Source organism: Lathyrus oleraceus, chromosome 5, assembly GCF_024323335.1.
Source record: "Lathyrus oleraceus cultivar Zhongwan6 chromosome 5, CAAS_Psat_ZW6_1.0, whole genome shotgun sequence".
Taxonomy (NCBI): domain Eukaryota; kingdom Viridiplantae; phylum Streptophyta; class Magnoliopsida; order Fabales; family Fabaceae; genus Lathyrus; species Lathyrus oleraceus.
Window position 1 is genome coordinate 29152602 of NC_066583.1, and position 19543 is coordinate 29172144.

General features: G+C 40.9%; 1 protein-coding gene across 1 annotated transcript; it reads left to right on the forward strand.

Annotated features, from left to right (window-relative positions):
• The first annotated feature begins 381 nt into the window (after window positions 1-381).
• LOC127078550 (uncharacterized) lies at window positions 382-921 on the forward strand. Its single transcript, XM_051018996.1, has one exon. The coding sequence runs from the start codon at window positions 382-384 to the stop codon at window positions 919-921; it is 540 nt and encodes a 179-aa protein (XP_050874953.1).
• The last annotated feature ends 18622 nt before the right edge of the window (window positions 922-19543 follow it).

Genomic DNA, 19543 nt, shown 5'->3' on the forward strand with positions numbered 1-19543 from the left:
CATGTGGAGGCACATTAAGTGGGTCATAAAATGAAATGGATATTATTTCGACAAGGAATGTATTGGCCCACCATGCTTAAGGATTGTATGGAATTTGCTAAAAGGTGTCAAGAGTGCCAAGTGCGTGCAGGCATATAACATATCCCTGCAAGCGAACTCCACTCCATTGTGAAACCTTAGCCTTTTAGAGGTTGGACGTTAAACCTAGTTGGAGATATTCAATCAGCGTCATCTAAAATCCAAAGATACATTCTAGTGGGTATAGATTATTTCACCAAGTGGGTTGAAGCTATACCTTTGATGAATGTCAGCCAAGAGACTGTAATCAAATTCATTCAGAAGCAAATCGTTTATAGGTTTGGAATCCCATAAACTATTATAATGGATCAAGGATCAATTTTCACTGGTCGAAAAGCCCAGAAGTTTGATAAGGAAATGGGGTTCAAATTATTAATGTCTACACCCTATTACGCTCAGGCTAATGGTCAGGTCGAAGAAGTGAATAAGGTAGTAATTGGGTTAATTAAAAAGCATGTGCAAAAAAAGCCAAGAAATTTGCATAAGACATTAGACCAGATTTTATGGGCATGTCGAACCTCGCCTAAAGAGGCTACAAATGTTACGCCTTTCCGATTAACATATGGTCATGATGTTGTTTTTCCAGTCGAAATCTACTTACAGTCAACAAGAATTCAGAGGCACCATGAGATTCCATCTGAGTCTTATTGGAACATGATGTTGGATGAATTAGTTGATTTAGATGAAGAAAGATTTAATGCCTTAGAACTATTAAAAAGGCAGAAAAATAGAGTAGAAAAGTCGTATAATAAAAGGGTCAAAGTTAACTTATTCTTCACTAGAGATTTAGTGTGGAAAGTGATTTTACCCATGGATCGAAAAGATAGAACATTTGGAAAATGATCCCCTAAGTGGGAAGGCCCTTTTCAAATTACTCAAGTTTTTTCAAACGGCACATACGAAATCGAAGAGTTGGTTGAAGATCGAAGACTCTTGAGAAGAAATGGAAAGTATTTGAATAAATATAAGACTGCATTTCAGGAGGTAAAAATAGAGAAAGAGTAATTTATGTAAAAGATTCAAAGCCAAAATGGTAAAATCAACGCCAACCAGATTGCCAAAATGGCCAAGTCATTATATAAAGAGACACGAAGGGCTTTAAAAATCATTACATTAGAATTAAATTGTGCAGGAGACAAACACTTTGAATAAATTCGACCCATTCAAAAGGGGAGAGATTCTTTCATTTTCTGGTACTTCTATTTTTGAAGTTGTAAGCGACGTTCCCTACCAGATTTGTAAGAAGTAAGAGTGTCAATCTCCTCTCCCAATTTTTGGGCCCTTTCCACATGTTGCAAGCCAATTTGAACTTCTTTCGCCAGCACATATTCGTCCAGCTTTAGGAGTTTCTCTTTTTGCTTATTAGCCTTGAGTATTTTGGTTTGCAACTCTTTGATTTGTTGTTCCCAAGCTTTTATGTTCTTGTCACAGGCTTCGACTTCCTTCTTATTCTTCTCAGAAGCTTTCTCCAACTCAGCAATTTCCGCAATGGATTCAGAGTTTGTGTCCCATTCAGCTGTCTGGGTTTTTGATTTACTTTGAATTTTGTTAGAAGTTTCCCTTATTCGACTAAGGTCATCAACAACACAATCAATCAGCAACCCCAAATCCATGACCAAATATGCGACTTCCGAGGAGGCATGTACGACATTGATTTGTTTTAGGAGATCTTTGATCTCGTAGGAGGCAGAGGTGCCATTCTCTAAAAGTTGGATTAAGTCAATGTCGAAGGCTTTCTCTTTAAGTTTCTAGAGCACTTCACTACCAGACTGGCTTGTAATTGGACCTCATGATACTGTCGAAGTGCTAGGACTTTTCCCTAACGAGCTACCTATGGCCCTAATGATGGCCTTCAGATATTCCAGTGGATTGCTTCGTTTTAGCACTTCTAACTCTGCAGGAGATAGTGCAATGGTAATGTCTGTCGAAGGCCTTATGGCATTGTTGGCAATATCAACTTTTGAGTTGGTCTTGGGCTATTCCGGTATTTGTTGATCCTCTGGGGCATTCCTTTCTTCATCACCAACATCGTTTCGATCCTTATCCTCGTCCTCTGGGGGTTCTACATCAAAGTTAAACATAGATTGATCATCTTCTTCTTTGTTATCAGGATCACCCATATCTTGGTTAGTTTCGGGTGAACCGTCTTCAGATTCGTCTTCAGGAATTTCCCCAATGTCTTGCATTTCTGCATCTTTTTCCACTGGGGCATCTTCATTTTGCTCATCTTCAGGTTCAGAGCCACTAGTATGGGAATGTTGGGTGATGATTTTTGGTGGAGATTTTTCTTGTCTTTCTGCAGCAGGATTGTTTACTTCGCCCATAGACCCTTTTTCAGAATCAAGAGGAGTTATAAGATGGTAAGTGGGAGCCCCACTACTTTCATGGAGAATTGTAATGACGATTGATGTGACGGTTGGATGTTGGGGACTTCCTGCAGCAACCTGAAAATAAGACAAAGATTGGGGTAAGTCGAAAGTAAAAGGAGAATGCAGTTAATTATTCAAAAGTAAAGGTGAGGCATTTTACCTTAGGGTCTTTAGCCCCAGGACTAGAGTTATCACTCTCCATTTTTTCAAGCATCTTCTTCGACTTAGGCTCAGATTCAGCCCCAGGTATTTTTAGGGCAGGAGGTCTTTTCAATTCACTGGTTTTTGTTTTCGGATGGGCAGGAGCACCTTGAAGCTTCAGTTGTTTCTTCCACCTTTATTTGGTGGGTTTATAGGCACACAGAGATATGTCTTCGTCATCAGATTCAATGGTTTCGACCTCAGTTTCTTTTTGCTTTCTTTTCTCGGGGGTTAGCGGTGGCTTTCGGTTGGCCTAAAGAAAAATAAGAAGGCAAATAATTAGCAACAAGAAAGTGATACCTAAGTCGAAGGTGTCAGTATATGGAATGCACATACCTTTGTTGTTGTTGCTTTGCTAGTATCTTCCTCTCTTGCTTCAATGGATCTTTTTGTTGTGGGGACAAATTTCTTGGCCGGAACACTTACAGTTGGAAAAAGAATCAAATTATTGCAAAATAAATAAGTGAGAAGGACCAAGAGAATGAGTGAGTCGAAAAACCTCACATTCCATACCTTCATAGATTTCAGATTCTATATGAACGACTTCTATGCCAATATGGAGGTGCCCTTTGAAACTATCCAAGTTGTGCTTAGTCGAAACCACCTGGTTATATTTTTTCTGAGATTCTTGTCGAAGGATTTTTATAAAGTCCCCACAGACGAACCAATCTGGAAATGGAGGGCTAAAAGGCACACCAAATTCAGCACTTGGCAGTCGAGGGAATTTAGGAGGATACATATCAAAATTAGTTTGATATCGTTGCTAAGGTTTAACATACGAAGGTAATTTTAAAAATTCCATTTTCATAGTAAATTTCTCTTTCAGAGTAACTGCTGCTTCATGGACGGTTTGACTAAGATCATCAGGTCTATAGGAAGTTTCAAAGTACTTTTGGAAAGCTTGGATTTCTTTGATGTGAGTCGAAATACCTTTTTTAACCTTATCCTGCACAGAAGTAAAAACTTTGGTAAGATGATGATGAAATGCAGGAACATCAAAAAAATTTGTTTCATAGTAATCACGCCACCAAAGGTTGAATTCGTGAGTGCAGAGAAAGTAATGTTTGAAGGCAATTGGACTAAGTTTCCTTTGGCCAGTATATCTAGCTATTTGCTTGCTGCTGGGAGCCTCGGTGTAGATTACGTTGTAAAGAATGAGAGAATTATTTCTTGCATAGAGGGGTGTCGCATTACGCGAAAAACCGGCGGGAAAAGAAAACAACAGAGCCGCCACCGTGCGTTATTTATCCCAAAAGAGGGAAAGGAAACGCTCGAAGTAAACCTGGAGAGGACATGGTCTCGCGACCAGAGAAAGATGGGATCGGGAGTCGGTTATGCGAAGGGAAGGTATTAGCACCCCTACGCATCCGTCGTACTCGACGGGATCCACGCTCAGAAAGAATAGAAGAAAAGTTGCTAAAGACTGCTCAAACACTGCACACACGCTGGAAACAAACACAGATGAAAAACGGAAGAAACGGGAGAAGAGGACTCGGCAGGATATCGCATCCTGGGCCTACGTAGTCTGTCAGACACAGACATCAGAGTCGACGTAGTTCGGGAACAGGGGAAACATGCTCGCTAGGAGATCGCATCCTATGCATACGTATCTTCTCTTAACCAGAGAAGAATCAGAGCACTCGTAGCTCGGCTAACGCACGCCAAATAAAACACAAACACAGGAAACCGACTGCCACTCGCTGGACTTACGTCAGACTCCACACAAACAGGCAAACCTGGAAACCGAATGCCAATCACTGGACTTACATCAGAATCTGGACCAACAAACACACACAGGAAACCAACTGCCAATCGCTGGACTTACGTCAGACTCCAACAAGCAAACAAGACACAGGAAACCAACTGCCAATCGCTGGACTTACGTCAGACTCCAAACACACACAAAGGGATAACAAGACACAGGAAACCAACTGCCAATCGCTGGACTTATGTCAAACTCCAACACACACAAAGGGTTGAAAAAGAAAAAGGGCGCCCGGAGAGATCAGCTCATCTCCTGCCTACGTACCTCATCTGGTATGAGGATCAGGGCAACGTAGCTCCCCTTAACAGGGAAAGAACTTCTAACCTAACCAGAGACACAGGGAAGATAACAAGCTACTAGGGAGACTACGACTCGAGCCTAGAAGTTGTCATGCATAAGATCCCTACATTGAAGTTTCTATCCTAACTTGCACAGGAAACAAGCTAGCTTAAACAGCACAATCAAGCAAACAAGCACAATAAAGCAAGCACACACACTATATGCAAACAATTGGCTCATACAAGGCTAGGCTGTAGAAACAAGCCAACTGGAATGGGGTGTTTTTAGCTCTTAACCCTAACATTGAGAGTTAGGGTGAAGCAGATGAAATGGGAAGTGAGGGTAAGACCTCACAGCTCTTACCCCTGGCCTGGGAGAGCTTGACTCAAATAGAAAGTGTGGGAGTTCAGAATGTAGGAACTCTTCTCCACAAGTGACTGACTCTATGGACAAGATTTTGGGTTCTTACTCACAATGCATCAACACATGGTGTGAGCAAAGTGAATGACACAACTGAATAGCAGGGGATGGATTGTACATCCCTTTTATCTTCCAATTGCCTCATAAGAGGACTTTACCTGCTTAGCACAAAATTAGACATCCACAAGCATTGCCTCTTAAGGAGGGCTTCAGACAGGTGCCTACCAATAACAGTAGGTCTTCCAGACTACATGAAGATCAAGGAATTATACCTCAGTGGTATGCAAACCACAAGCAATGCCAAGCAAGTTCAAATGAACTTAAAGCAACTTAGGTACCTGCGGAAACAGCTAAACCAATCAATACACAGTTCAGACCAACAGTCAACAGTCAATATCAAACAGACAACAAGTCATCATCAGACAACAATGAGTAATCCACAAGGCAAACACAAATGAATTATTCTCAACCTACAAAACACACAAAGGTTAGCAAATAACAACAAATGACCAAGCTTAAATGAAGGAGCCACTCTAATCATGGAAATGTAGACTTGAACCTGAAATTCACAACCCAAATGGTAAGTCCAAACCACTAGGTCAAAGCCTAGGGTCAAAAGAGGATCAAAAATCCAAAATAGAACTTCAAACTCAACATGGATCATATTTAATCAATCAAGAGTAAATCCTAAAAAGAACCAAAGCAAAATCAATAGGCAAGTTCATTTCATGTACAAGAGAAGTCAAAGACCAATTCAAGGTATACAAATGGACATTGAGATTCAAAGTTCCAAATCAAATCAGAAATGATTCAAATAAATCTGGAAAAAATCATGAGCATTCAACACATTCAAAACATCCATCATACAAAAAATCAGAAGCATTAGAGGTCATTTGGCATGGAAATCAAATTGTACAAATTGAACAACCAAATGTGTGACACAAATTGTCACACCATGTTAGCATGTACACAAAACAGAAATGGAGCATGGGAAAAATGTCAAACCAAATCCAAAATGTCCATCAATGTGTCTAGAATCAGCATGCAAACATTCAAGTGCACTGGATTAAAAACAACCATTTCATGATAATTTGAACAAGGCAAGGTCCTAAATGTACATGTGTTCAATCAACCTAGAGCCAATCAATTTCCCGCCATGCACAATTTTCCAATTTATGATCATAAAAAACTAGACAAAACAAGGAGCATTTTGCAAAAAATTGGGATTGAATTGGATGATTTTTCAATTTTATATGATTTTATGAAGTTGGGAGAAAAATTGGAATTTAAAAATGAACAAAGCATGGAATAATGGAGGGAACATGTGAAAATGGATTAAAATTTGAAAACAGCGCTCGACCAGGATCGAACCTGGTCCAGATTCAAATATGAGCGCCTCACCAAAACGACATCGTTTTGGTTAAAACCCTAAGCCTGGCAAAGCAATCCAGAATTCGTAGCAAATGATGAAGGTTTCGTAGCAAATTCGTGGCTATTCTGGAAACGATGATGATCTTCATCCTCTTCATGAGGTTGAAGATGAAGATCGCATGAACTTCATGAGCAAATTCCAGAAAATCCAGAAAAATTCCAGAAATCAAAAGAATTCATACCAAACGAATCCTTGTCTCATGTACATTAAAGATCAAAACACAAATCATGCTAAAACATCATGCATCGTTCAAATCGAAGAGAATAAGATTGGACATCCAAATTTCAAATACACATAACTTCATGAATAATGCACCATTTCACTTGATTTTTTGCTCAGAATCATCACCAACACAAGATTTACACAAATATAACAGTGAATTTGAGAATAAGTGAGATCGAAACTTGACCTCTTGAAGAACAACAAGTTGGAAACGCATGCTACAAGGCTCAGCAATGGTCCAAAGCTCCTCTACAATGCTTGTCGAGATGATTGATGGAGAGATTGAAGCTCAAACACATGCGAATCTAGTTGAATTTGAAAATTCCGTTAATGCTTCAAGCTTCATGTATGGTTGAGTATGGCACGAACTCCTCCAAATTCACGTTCAATCCTCCTCAAAAACACTTCATGATCATGAATTTAATAAGAGAAATGGTCTTTGTGTGAGAAAATTGGAAGTTCTTTTTGAGAGAAAATTTTGAAAAGTTTCTAGATCTAGATCTGAAAGTGTTGTTAATGATCAATGCAGTTGTGATTATGATTATATATGCCTTGTTAATGAATCTGAAATCATGCTTAAGCCAAAACAAATTGGGATTAACAAGTTACAAGGTGTGTGCACAAATTGGTGTTTTCACCTCATGCATGAGATGCATGCGTGAACAGTGCCCAAAGGTGGCCCAAATCCACTCAAAAATAGCCCATGCACACATTAGAATTGGTATTTCATGCATATGATAACCCAAATTGATTTTAGTAATTTTCCTTCAAGAAACTTCATGAATAAGTAAATGATCATGCAAATGAAATTCATGCCATGTAATGAGATATTTGGAAAGTGCATGTCATGAGGAACAAAATGCAAAAAGAACCACCAAAATTGGAGCCTTGGTTCAAAAGATATGGCCATTTGAATTTTCAAGCACACTTTGTCATGATTTGATCATAACTCCTTAACCATTCATTAGAAATTCATGATCTTGGACTTTTTGGAAATGGGAGAAAGAGATATTCAACTTTCATGTTGGAAAAAATTTAATTTGAAGCTTCTTTGATGTTGGAAAGTTGAGTTGAAGTTGGTCCAAAAACTTGCTATTTTTGGAAACTTGAAAATTATAGGTCATTTTCCATTTTTGGAAACTTTTGATATGGCTTCAAATCCTTCAAGATAAATGTTTGAAATGTCAAATGAGACTTGTTTGAACATGAATGAAGTATCTCTAATCACTTCCCACCTCCAAATCCATAGTTGACTTTGCAGTTGACTTTTGGGGGGCCCTGATGACTTGAAATTGCACTGATGACTTTGAGCCTTCAACACTTGGCCAACTTGCATCAAAATGAACCTTGGGTCATGTAAGCTCTCTAGAAAAATCATAGGGCCTTTATCTCATGGAAAAACCCTAGCTCTCTTGCACAGATGGATTCTCCTGATCAGTTTTGACTGATGATATGCAGTGGTCTATGCAATATGAATGCAATGTTAATGACCTAAAAATGAAATGAATGTACAAATGGGAGGTGCAAATTTGAGGTGCTACAGCTGCCCCTATTCAATCAACTGGGAACCTGAACGGATGAGAGCAACGGTTGTCAGACCTTCAAGGTACACAGGGATTGAATACCAAAAGAACCGGAAAATTTGCACTCTGCAGGGATGAATCAAAGAAAAGCAAGACCATTTACCGATGGCGGATGCACAATAAAATACCTCAGGAAAGCGAGGCCATTTACCGATGGCGGCTTTACTGGAAACTTGATATTTATCAATATCAACATCAGCGAGGCCATTTACCGATGGCGGCTGGGGAACAACATCCAAAGGAAGCGGGACCATTTACTGATGGTGGCCTCAACTGGGAATCTGATATTAGAAGGAAGCAAGACCATTTACCGATGGTGGCTTCAAAACAACTCTTGATATTTACCGATATCAATGTCAGCAAGGCCATTTACCGATGGCTGCTGGAAAACAGATGTCACATAAAGCAAGGCCATTTACCGATGGCGGCTGAACTGGGCATTCGATATTTACCGATATCGAAGAAAGCGAGGCCATTTACCGATGGCAAACTCCAACTGGGGATTCGATATTTACCGATACCGAAGAAAGCGAGGCCATTTACCGATGGCGGCTTGGGAATAGTCGACTTGATATACGACTGATATCAAGGAAAACGGTACCATTTACCGATGGCAAACTCCAACTGGGGAGGAAAAAGATATTTACAACTGGAAACAGACAAAACGCTTACCGACGACTCTACTGGGGATTTGATAGAGAAATACTTCACAACCAGGCACTTACCGATGACTGGGAAAAACTCGATATTTACCGACATCGAAAGATGATGTTTACCGACACCAAAAAAGGGACGACCAGACATTTACGGATGACTGGAAAAAATATACAACCAGACATTTAACGATGACTGGGATGAGACTCGATGTTTACCGACATCGAAAGATGATGTTCAGAAATGAAACAAGACCAGACATTTACCGATGACTGGGATGAGACTCGATGTTTACCGACATCGAAAGATGATGTTCAGAAATGAAACAAGACCAGACATTTACCGATGACTGGGATGAGACTCGATGTTTACCGACATCGAAAGATGATGTTCAGAAATGAAACAAGACCAGACATTTACCGATGACTGGGATGAGACTCGATGTTTACCGACATCGAAAGATGATGTTCAGAAATAAAACAAGACCAGACATTTACCGATGACTGGGATGAGACTCGATGTTTACCGACATCGAAAGAACATACACGAGTGTTTATATGACACCAACCGGTATCACAAGGATGACATCTTCATTTGTCAAGATAGGGCAGACACCTGCCAGGGACTACGCTAGGGGAGTCAATCAAAACTTTCCCTTCCCGGACGAGTGAGGAAATAAACCTCTCAGGGGATTATCAGTCTTAAATGCTGTCAGGAGCAACTGTTGCAAATGTGCCATACAAATGTTGAAATACGATCCGCCTCTGTTGGGGATATGATCCAACTGGTGTAACATATGTATGCATATGTTTGAGTTTTTATGGCGTAATGCTCCATATTGAATGGAAATGCTACGCAATTTTGAGGATGCAATGATTACTACATGCAAAATGCAAATGGAGGAGAACTCCTGCTAGGAAAGCACACGACCGCTTCCGGGCGAACAAATCTGATTTGATCTTCCAACTCTGTGGGGAGACGCACTGCTGGGAGTGCTTTGTGTCGCATTACGCGAAAAACCGGCGGGAAAACAAAACAACAGAGCCGCCACCGTGCGTTATTTATCCCAAAAGAGGGAAAGGAAACGCTCGAAGTAAACCTGGAAAAGACATGGTCTCGCGACCAAAGAGAAAGGGATCGGGAGTCGGTTATGCGAAGGGAAGGTATTAGCACCCCTATGCATCCGTCGTACTCGACGGCATCCACGCACAAAAGGAAGGACTATGGTTGCTAAAACACTGCTCACAAACAAACATCAAACACTGGCTGAAAGAGACACAGAAAACAAAAGAAACTAACTCGGCAGGATATCGCATCCTGGGCCTACGTAGTCTGTCAGGAACAGACATCAGAGTCGACGTAGTTCGGGACAGGGGGAAACGTGCTCGCTAGGATGTCGCATCCTATGCATACGTATCTTCTCGGACTAAAGAAGAATCAGAGCACTCGTAGCTCGGCTAACGCACGCCAAACAAAACCACACAGGAAACCGACCGCCAATCGCTGGACTTATGTCAGACTCCACACAAACAGGAAAACATGGAAACCGAATGCCAATCACTGGACTTACATCAGACTCCGAACCAAACATACACACACAGGAAACCGACTGCCAATCGCTGGACTTACGTCAGACTCCAACAAAGAAACTGGAAACCGACTGCCAATCGCTGGAATTACATCGGACTCCAACCAGAAAAGGAGAAACAACTCACACAAACAAAACAAAAGGGCGCCCGGAGAGATCCGCTCATCTCCTGCCTACGTACCTCATCTGGTATGAGGATCAGGGTGACGTAGTTCCCCTATGCAGGGACAAAGGACTAGCCTAACCAGATACAAAAGGAGACACAACTAGGGAGACTACGACTCGAGCCTAGATGTTATCATGCAAATCATCCCTAAGTTAAGGTTGCTATCTAACTTGCACAGGGAGCAAGCTATCCTACACAGCACAGGCAAAGCAGACAATCACACAAATAGCACACACTATATACAAACAAAGTGGGCTCACACAAGGGTTAGGCTGTGAAACACAAGCCAACTGGCACCAGGTGATGTTAGCTCTTAACCCTAACATTGAGAGTTAGGGTGAAGCAGATGAAATGGGAAGTGAAGATAAGACTTCACAGCTCTTATCCCTGGCCTGGGAGAGCTTCAGACAGATCAAAGGGTGGGTTCAGAAAGTTGGAACCCTTCTACACTTATGACTGACTCAACATGGATCTTGGGTTAATATCCACAATGCATCAACACCAGTTGTGTGAGCAAAGGGATGACTCAACTGAATAGCAGGAGATGGATTGCACATCTCTTTTATCTGCCAATTGCCTCTTAGAGGTCTTTTCCTGCTTGGCACCAAAGATAAACAAACACAAGCATTGCCTCTTAAGGAGGACTTCAGACAGGTGCCTGACCAAATAACAGGCCAGGTCTTCCAGACTACATGGAGTCAGAGACATTATACCTCAATTCTCAAGCTATCAAGCAAAGCAAAAGCAAGTTCACAATGAACTATAGCAACTAAGGTACCTGAAAACAATCCAACACAATCAGTATACAACTCAAAAAAGAAAGTCAACAGACAACAGACAGTCAACTATACACAAGCAAAGCACAAGCTCAACTCAAAGGAGCTAATCCACCTACAAAACAACTTAATGTTAAACAACATCAATCAAATATCAATCCAAATGAGCAAATGAATCAAACTCCTCAAGGCCATATGCTTCTTGTCCTGAAAACACAACTCAAACATAAGCACTAACCACTAGGACATGGCCTAGGGTCAAAGGGGGAGAAATAATTCAAAACAGAACATGAAAATTGGTAAGAATCAAGCTTAATCAATTAAGAACAATGTCCAAGTGGTCTCATATCCATATCATCAACCAATTTCATTTCACAAGGCATTTGGTGCAAAGCATGCAAGTTCAAAGCTCATAGAACCAAACAGAATGAACCAATCCACATCAACTCAAACATGATTCAATAAATCTCCAGAAAAATTATGGCTAAACAGCATTCATCACATGATCATCATACCAAAAATCAAGTCATTTGGATAAGTGGAAGTATGGCAATTAAATTCACTAAGGAAAGGCAAGGCAAAACAAGCTCAAACAAGGCACAATTAGATGCATCAACTTCACACAAGCATAAAACCGAATCCACACATGATAAATGTATCAAACCAAATCCACAATTAACTTCAAAGTGTCTAGAATCAATTTGCAAAATTTCAAGCTCATAGGATAAACATCAAGCATTTCACAAATCATCTAAGTTCATGACTCCCAAAAAGTCCCAACATGACCAATCAGCAAAGAAAATCTCAAACAAATTGGAAATGCACTCAAAAATTCCACAAATATTCATAAGTAATCCTAACATCCAGAAGTAGCATCATAAAGAAAATCAGATTAATTGGCATTGAATTGGCATGGCAAATAAATTCCCCAAGTCAAGCAAGCAATGGTATGACACACATTGTCACACCTACATTCAACAGATCATATCTCATCAACCAGAAATAGGAAAAATTCAAACTCTATACCAAAATGACGATTAGGATGTCTATTTTAAGCATGCAAAATTTCAAGAGTGTTGGATAAAATCTCATCATTTCACAATCAAAATGGAAAGGCATGTCAAGAAAACACATGTATACACAATCCCTAGCCAAAAATAAAATCCATGCGTGCACAAATTCTGGAAAAATCATAAAAAAAAGTAGAGACCATGAGGATCATCATGCAAAAAATCCCAGCTCAATTGGATTAATATTCATGGACTTATGAATTTTTCAAATGGATGAAAAAATAAAAATCACATGAGAAATGGCATGAACATACATATGGATGAATGAAAGAAAATGCCAAGGCCTAATGGGAAAAAGCTCCAGCTGAGGATCGAACTACGTTGGTTTTCAAACTAGCGCGTTTATGAGTGAAATGCGCCGTTTCACTAATATGACGTGGCAAGGGGAATTAATCACGACCAATCGTTCAGCCAAGTCAAGCATACGTGGTCCAATACATGGCTTCAAACAAGAAAATTCATGCATAGCGCGCTCAAACAGATCAAGCTTCTTTCTGGAAACACAAACCCTAATCTTCATCGTGTTCATCATGAAATCTCCAGATTATGAACAAATGTTCCAGAAACGCAAAATGAATACATCATCACACTCGTCTTAGCACGCACATCACTAATCTAAACTCGATTTATCCTAACTCTCACTAAAACGCTTGGATCGAGCGAGATAAGATTCACATGCTAAACTTTAAATCACAATAACTTCCTTGTTTCTGGATGAAATTCAATGCTACAAAGCTCAGACTACTCTACATTCAAAGATCTATCAAAAGCATATCACGATTTCATGAATTGTGAGGATCGATTCCTGACCTGAATTGAAGAGCAGAAGTGGAATCGCAGCTTCCAAGCTTGGCAAGGTCAAAACAGATGCTCTCCAATGTTTATGTGAGTGAATGAGTGAAGAATCGAGGCTCAACTGTGCTTGATAATGCTGAAACCTTCAACTGCCATGAATGGAAGCTTGCTTTAACAGTTCAAAAATCAGCTCGAAATCTTTGCAATCTTGCTTCAATCCAACTCAGTTATGGTTGTAGATGATGATTCAATCGTGGAAATAGCAAGGTTTGTGAAGAATTTTGATGAATCTTCAAGAAAGAGTTTGAGAGCACAATGAAGAAAAAGTTCAGATCTGGAAATTATGCCAAGTTAATCCAATTTTCTGTTATGATTTGCAATATATATGTGCTGCTAATGATGTTTGCTAATCAAGATTAAGCCAAGCCATTGGAATTAAGTGAAATGCAAGTGTAAGTGCAAATTTGGTCAATTCACCTCATGTGCATGAAAAGATTGCTACAGTGCACGAATTCATGTGTTAACTCACCTTGAAATATCATTTTTAGCCCAATGCCAATGTTGGAATGCATGGACAATGCTTATTTTTTCAAATTGCAATTTTCCCTCCAAATTCAAATGAAATTCAAATGAAAAATGCAAAAATTTTGTGATGGAGATGCATGGTTTTTGATGTATGTTTTGGATAGCTCATGTCAAAATAGAGATGTTACAAAAAGAACCACATCAATTGGCCTTTTGGAGTGAAAGTTATCCCCTTTTGAACTTCAAATTTGCTTGACAATGATTGATCCATAACTTTCCAACCATACATGAGAAATTCATGTTCTTGGACTTTTTGGAAATGGGAGAACAAGATCTTCAAATTTCATGTTGGAAAAAATTTCATTTGAAGATTTCTTGATGATGTAAACTTGAAGAGAAGACCTTTCCGTTTTTGGCAATTTGAAATTACAGGTCACTTACTATTTTTGGAAACTTTTCATCTGACCTCAAATCCTTCATTGTCGATGTTTGCAATTCCAAATGAGACTTGTATGGACATGAATGAGGCCTCTCTAACCATCTCCCACCTTCAAATCCATGATTTCAGGCACAGTTGACTTTGGTTAACTTTCTAGGGTTTTAGATGAATTTCAGCTTGACTGATGACTTCTAAACATCCAATCTTTGGCCAAACCACTTCAAAATGATCCCTAGGTCATGTGAACTCAATGAACCAACCCTAGGGCTTTGCTTCAATAGGAAATGCACTTGCTTGCTTGCACAACTGGATCTCCTGACCTAGTCTTGACTGATGACTTGCACTTGGGCAATGGACAATGCAATGCTATGCAGTGGACAATGTAAATGCTAATGACCTAAAATGAAAATGAATGTACAAAATGGGAGGTGCAAATTTGAGGTGCTACACTTTGCTGATCTGACACTCTGGGAACGACAGAGAAACTAAACCAACCGGGGAGTCATCCATTGGAAAACACCGCCTCTCAGTGGGGAACAACACTGCTGCTGGGGAATAGATGATCCTCGCTGGGGATGACCTCTACTGAACCCGATCCACTTGGGGATTCCGCGTAGGAAATAAACAAACAATTCCTACCTCCGCTGGGGAAATAACACTGCAGACTTCCGCTGGGGAAACTGCCAACTCAACCCTGATGGGGATTACAGCACTTCCAACATGGCTGCTGAGGAACTACCCATGGATACCTCCGCTGGGGAACAATAATCTTCCGGCTCGCTGGGGAACTACCAGTCCTCAGACCTGCTGGGGAAATACTCTTCACGACCCTACTAGGGATTTGCAATCAACTTCAGGCCTGGCTGTGGAGGCAACCCTAATCTTTGCTTCGCTGGGGATACAAACCCTGAACCTGCCTGGGACAACCCAACCTCTCACACTACTGGACAGTGCTGAAATTCCTTTTGAACAAACTGTGGCTCACCTGCTTTAGCCAGTAATCAAAAGATAGTGATCTGCAAAACAGCAAGACATACATGCCCCAGGGGATTATACAGACAAAATACACCCAAGTGTAATCAACATTCAAAATGATTTTCAAATGTTTATCTTTTTGCACGTTATTGTCTAGCCTTCATGTTTTTATATGCAATGTTTTATCAAAAATTTGGACGTTTTTTTTTTTTTTTTTTTGCAAACAAAATAGTAAAATAAAAACGAGAGAGCAATTTATCTGAATAACGACTTTTATTGATTGAAAATGAGCCTATAAAGGCAAATACATCAGGAAGCAATTCCTAGGAAGAGGTAATTGCGCACAAAAGGAAATAAACTATCCTAATGGCAATGTGAATACGGAATCCACTATTTCCCAATTCTGTTATGACTCACAGATCTTCAACTTCCCCCAAATTCCTTGCTTTCTGAGAAGAATGATTGGACCGGTCATATCCTTCGAGATGGTAGACGTTGTGTCGCGATGAAGTACAGATAACTCAGACTGTAGTCTTCGCTTTAATCCCTCTTTGCCTGGATCGCCCTTTTGAGTTTTCAATCCACCGGGATACCCATTTTTTCCTAAGCCGCCCTTGTGGGTTTTCGACTTACCGGGTGTACATATTCTTTTCATTTTTTATCCCTAACTTTTGCCCGAACATTTTTCTCTTTTTTTTCTTGGTTCGCCGGGATGCCCCTTTTTGCCTGGACTCTTTTATCCTTTTTGTCCAGCGGGTCAATTTATGCGAAGTATTTTTTGACTACGTCTGAGTTAACAGGAGACGGAAAATCTGCACCATCCATAGTTGTCAGCATCAAGGCTCCACCAGAGAAAACCTTTTTAACAACGTATGGACCTTCGTAATTCGGAGTCCACTTGCCCCTGTTATCTGTACCGGGAGGAAGGATCCTCTTCAAAACTAAATCACCTGCCTGATAGCTGCGAGGACGCACTTTCTGATCAAAGGCCTTCTTCATCCTTCTCTGATACAACTGCCCATGGCACACAGCTGCTAGCCACCTCTCCTCGATAAGGCTCAGCTCATTAAACCTCGTTCGAATCCACTCAGCTTCGTCAAGCTTGACATCCAGCAGGACTCTCAGAGAAGGAATCTTCACTTCAACAGGTAGGACTGCCTCCATACCATACACAAGGGAGTAAGGGGTTGCCCCGGTCGACGTACGTACTGAAGTATGGTACCCATGCAAAGCGAAAGGCAGCATCTCATGCCAATCCTTGTACGTCACGACCATCTTCTGCACAATCTTCTTGATATTCTTGTTTGCCGCCTCTACAACACCATTCATCTTCGATCTGTAAGGAGAAGAATTGTGATGTTCAATCTTGAAATCTTTGCAAAGCTCCTTCATCATCTTATTATTGAGATTCGAACCATTATCAGTGATGATTCTCTCAGGAACCCTATAACGACAGATAATTTCCTTCTTAATGAACCGGGCAACCACTTGCTTGGTAACACTGGCATAGGAAGCTGCTTCCACCCACTTGGTGAAGTAATCAATCGCAACCAGGATGAAGCAATGTCCATTGGAAGTAGTAGGCTCAATCTTCCCAATCATATCAATGCCCCACATCGCGAACAGCCAAGGCGAATTCATGACATTCAGAGGGCTTGGTGGCACATGCACCTTATCTGCACAGATCTGACATTTATGGCATTTCCGAGCATACTTGAAACAATCGGATTCCATAGTCATCCAATAATAACCGGCTCTCAACAATTTCTTGGACATTGCATGACCACCAGCATGGGTACCAAAAGATCCTTCGTGCACTTCCTGCATCAACATGTCTGCTTCGTGTCTATCCACCCATCTGAGCAGAACCATGTCGAAGTTCCTCTTGTACAACACGTCATCCTGATTCAAATAAAAGCTTCCCGCTAGCCTTCTCAGGGTTTTCTTGTCATTCTTAGACGCACCTTCAAGATACTCCTGACTCTTGAAGAAGTTCTTGATATCATACTACCACGGCTTCTTATCAACAACAGACTCGGCTGCAAACACATACGCAGGCCTCTCGAGTCGATTCACCGCAACATGTGGTACATTATTCCACCAATGAACTTTGATCATAGAAGACAAAGTAGCCAAGGCATCAGCCATCTGATTTTCATCTCGGGGTACATGATACAACTTAACTGTCTTGAAGAAAGTCAGGATCCTTCTGGTGTAATCTCTGTAAGGAATCAAATGCGGCTGATGAGTATTCCAATCTCCATTGACCTGGTTAATCATTAGAGCGGAATCTCCATAAATGTCCAGAGTTTTGATCCTTAGATCGATGGCTTCTTCTATCCCCATGATACAAGCCTAATACTCAGCTTCGTTGTTGGTTACATCAAAGGTCAATCTGGCAGAAAAAGGTATATGAGCCCCTTTTGGATTAATCAACACTGCCCCAACACCGTTGCCATTTACATTCACAGCCCCATCAAACATCAATGTCCACTTGTCATCAGGATCTGGTCCTTCCTCGACAAAAGGCTCTTCACAATCTTTCATCTTAAGATACATGATGTCTTCTTTAGGGAATTCAAACATCATCGGCTGATAATCATCGATAGGTTGCTCGGCAAGGTAGTCTGACAGAATACTACCTTTGATGGCCTTCTGTGACGTGTATTGGATATCATACTCTGTTAAGATCATCTGCCAACGAGCAACACGCCCGGTGAGAGCCGACTTCTCAAAGATGTATTTCACTGGATCCATCTTAGAAATCAATAAGGTAGTATGGTTCAACATATACTGCCTCAGTCGGCGAGCAGCCCAGGCCAAAGCACAGCAAGTTTTCTCGAGTTGAGAATATTTTATTTCACAGTCGGTAAACTTTTTGCTAAGGTAGTATATGGCATGCTCTTTTCGACCAGACTCGTCATGCTGTCCCAATACACACCCCATCGAGTTCTCAGTCACTGACAGGTACATTATCAGAGGCTTCCCAGGAACTGGAGGTATAAGGATTGGAGGTTTCTGCAAATACTCTTTTATCTTGTCAAAAGCCTTTTGACAGTCATCATTCAACCTGATTGCTTGATTTTTTTCTTAGCAATTTGAATATTGGTTCACACGTGGCAGTTAGTGTCGCAACCTGAAAAATACAGTGCGCGAAAAAACAACTGGCGAAAGAAAATGACAGAAGAGTCGCCACCGTGCGTTATTCATCCCAAAGGAGGGAAAGGAAACGCTCGAAGTAAACCTGAAAAAGGAAAGGACAAGACGGGGTCTCGCAACCAAATCTTGGGTTCGGGAGTCGGTTATGCGAAGGGAAGGTATTAGCACCCCTACGCATCCGTAGTACTCTACGGGATCCACTTTTGCAGTTTTCGTCTAAAGGGTGTGGGTTTATCTTGTGCTGTTTGCCAAAAAAAAAGGGTTAAATGAAAATGACTCGCGCGGATGTCGCATCCACTGCATACGTATCTCATCTGAAAATGAGAATCAGAGTCTTCGTAGCTCGGCTACCTATGGGTTGGGGGGATGTGTGCTCGCTAAGACATCGCGTCTTATGCCTACGTATCTCATCTGGCCTGAGAATCAGAGCAAAACGTAGTTCGGCTAACTATGGGGTTATGGATTGGGTTTTGGACGAACGACGTCACTACGCAATCTACCGGATGCTCGACCTTTGGAGACTTACTCGCTTGTAGTAGAAGGAGTTAACGTGTTGCTTTGGGTTTTCGGGTTTGGGATGCTCAAGGGCAAAAAGGCAGTCCTAAACCCTAAACCCTAAACCCTAAACCCTAAACCCTAAACCCTAAACCCTAAACCCTAAGAAAGCGATAAACAAAAGAAAACAAATGTCTTCTATCGAGGTCTTCCAGCTAAGAAAGCGATAAAATGCGGAAAAGAGGTAAAAGTACCACACGGATGAAGATCTGAAGTAACAACAATTAAAGGAGTAAGAAACCCAGGGACCTCCCAAGCTAATGCCATCAAAGAAAAGTGAGTCAATACAGGTAATCGGAATGAACCTCCAGGGGGTATCCCACAAATAAAGTGGGAAAACCACGCAAACCATCTCTGCAAGAGTCTGTGAGCCCTCACAAAAACTCAACAAAAGGGTTAGTGAAACACAATAAGCATTTTTTTCATGAATAACAGTATGGTTTCAGAAACCTCAAACCCTGTGGCATACATTTCAGAAATCATGTGATTAAA

Excerpts from the sequence above, each read along its gene's own strand:
- LOC127078550 (XM_051018996.1), top strand. The coding sequence starts at position 382 with ATGGATCAAGGATCAATTTTCACTGGTCGAAAAGCCCAGAAGTTTGAT.